The sequence below is a fragment of the Asparagus officinalis genome, chromosome 3 (genome assembly GCF_001876935.1).
Source record: "Asparagus officinalis chromosome 3, Aspof.V1, whole genome shotgun sequence".
NCBI lineage: Eukaryota > Viridiplantae > Streptophyta > Magnoliopsida > Asparagales > Asparagaceae > Asparagus > Asparagus officinalis.
Window position 1 is genome coordinate 100,252,377 of NC_033796.1, and position 2,420 is coordinate 100,254,796.

The following is a 2,420-nucleotide window of genomic DNA, read 5'->3' on the forward strand; positions in this document are numbered from 1 at the left end:
AAAAAAAACCAAAAAAAAAACCCCTTTTTAAAGTTTAGAGGTAATCAAATATGTCATTTAGCTTTGAGATTTTATCAGAAAACTTTTATGAGGGTTCTCTAATAAAATCTCAAAGCTAGGAAGGGTTTTTTTTTTTTGGTGGGGTGGGGGTTGCGTTTCTCATTAAATCCTAAAGCTAAAGGAGTTTTGTAATAACCCCTATACTTAAGGGGGGTTTTGTCACATTTTTAAAGTTATAGGTGGTTATATCATAATCATCGCAAGTTAAGGGGGGTTTTCTGATATTTAATTAATAATCTCTAATTTAATGCGGATGACACCATAATTGTATACTTACACAATTTTGGCAATTAGAGCATCTAAAAGAGATCACAATAATTTTGTCACATTTTTAAAGTTATAGGTGGTTATATCATAATCATCGCAAGTTAATTTTTTTTATATTTAATTAATAATCTCTAATTTACTGTGGTCGACACTATAATTGTATAATTACACAATTTTGACAATTTTAGAGCATCTCAAAGACATCACAATAAATTATTATCTATTATTGACTTATTGTCCTTTGCTCGTTTCATTCTCTTTCATTTCCAAAAAAGAGAACAAATTTTCTAGGCCTTCTATCCCTTTGTTCAATAAATTAAACAAAAGAGAAGCTGCCCTTCAATTACTCTCTTTTTCTTTTTTACTAAAAAAAGGGAAAAAAATTAATGGGTCCATTTTCTTCCACTACTCTTCCTATGTTTTAGCCATGGTGCAAAAAAAGTACCATTAAAACTCCATTTTTTTGCTTCTATTTCCTGTTTTCCCACCAAAAATTTCGTTAAAAGCTTCGACTTTTACGAAATTTTTGACGGGAAAATTCAATCTTTTATGTAACAATCTCTTATTTATGTCAAATTAGTTCGGCAGAAAGAGAGACTTGAGATCCAGAGAAGGGAAAAAATCATAAATTTCAGTAAGATTTTCTTTTCTATTGTTGCTGTTCATGTGATATTAGTTTCATTTAGATCATTTAGATCCTATCTAAATTTTGCTGATGTTCTGGTAATTTTGCTGCATTATTTGAAGTTGGAGTTATTTGCCTGTAATTTATGTAAATTAATTAAAAATTTCTTGATATTTTCAGTCCATATTTTAGCCCTCATTAGATTTCTTAGACTAAGCACAAGATGATGTTCTCTATTGCATAGTTGCCGTATGATCTTTAGAAACCATTTTTAACCCTCCCTTTGGCATGCATTATAAATTTTTGCACACCCCAGAGGCCTTTATACTAAATTATCTCTATTTTCGTTGTAAATTTACTTCAATGTCTGAAATTGTGGTGATTGCTTGCAATGTACATAAATTAATTATGATTTTCTTGTTATTTTCATTGTATTACATCTTAAATCTGCATGCTTTAGGTCCCCATCAGATTCTTTAGAATTTAATAATTTGACAGAATTATGATCTCCATTGCAGTATTAAAGTTTCAGAGATTTTCTCTTCTGCTGAGATCAAATTATCATCAATCTCATGGGAATGGCTAGACCTCGAAGAATTCGAAACAGGGAGCCAAAAAAACATTCAAATTTCCTATCTCCTCTGTCTTCTGCCTTATCTGAACTTCTATTGATAATCCTATTATACCTTCATGCCCTCTTATCCTATTTAGTCCATAAATTTGCGCGCTGCCGAAAACTCCGAACCCCTTGCATGTTATGCTCAAGGCTTGATCGAAAAACCCCAGATTTCTACAAAGAACTCTTCTGCAATGCTCATAAGCTCGAACTCTCTTCATTGGCAAATAGACCCCCTCTACCAAAGAGATTCCAAAGAAAAAATATCACTGAGAAGTTTGGATATAATGAGTTGAAGTCTGAAGCAGAGTCAGAAGGAATTTGTTCTGTCAATCTTGTGAAGGAGGAATTACTGTCGAGATGTTTGCAATCTGCACCGAAGAATTTTGTTTCAGAGGAGATTATTGTTGAAGAGAAGAGGATAAATCCATCACCGATGTTGGCGGATATCTGTGTTTCTGTTCCTGAGAGAAGGGTTGAAGTTGATGCTCATGGCTTGGAGGAGATTAACTGGAATCAGGTTGAAGTGAAGCCAGCGTCTGAGGTTTTGATTGAACAAGTTCCTGCAGAAAATTTGAGCACAAAATGTAAGGTTATTTCTTTCTTCAAAGTATTGTCCAGATTTCAGTTAATTGCACATAATCCCCCTGTAGGGTAGTTGTTTTGAACTTAACACCCCTCTAGTTTCATAATTGCAGATACACATCCTAGGTTTTTTTTTTTTTGACTCTTTACCCTCAAACAGACTCACTTATTAGCAATATCCGTCAAAATTTCACCTAGGATAAAAAGGTTAATCCAGGGTTTTATCTACAACAAGGAAACTACAGGGGTAGTCAGTTAAAAACAGAT

At 33.1% G+C, this 2,420-nt stretch overlaps 1 protein-coding gene across 1 annotated transcript in view; it reads left to right on the plus strand.

The window, feature by feature from the left end:
• The window catches only part of LOC109835086 (myosin-binding protein 1-like), a 6,124-nt gene continuing 4,376 nt past the window's right edge, over positions 673 to 2,420 (plus strand). Inside the window, exons 1-2 of the mRNA XM_020403082.1 lie at positions 673 to 961; positions 1,471 to 2,155. Coding sequence (XP_020258671.1) covers positions 1,525 to 2,155 — 631 coding nt within the window. The 5' untranslated portion in view covers positions 673 to 961; positions 1,471 to 1,524. The remainder of the gene's footprint in view (positions 962 to 1,470; positions 2,156 to 2,420) is intronic.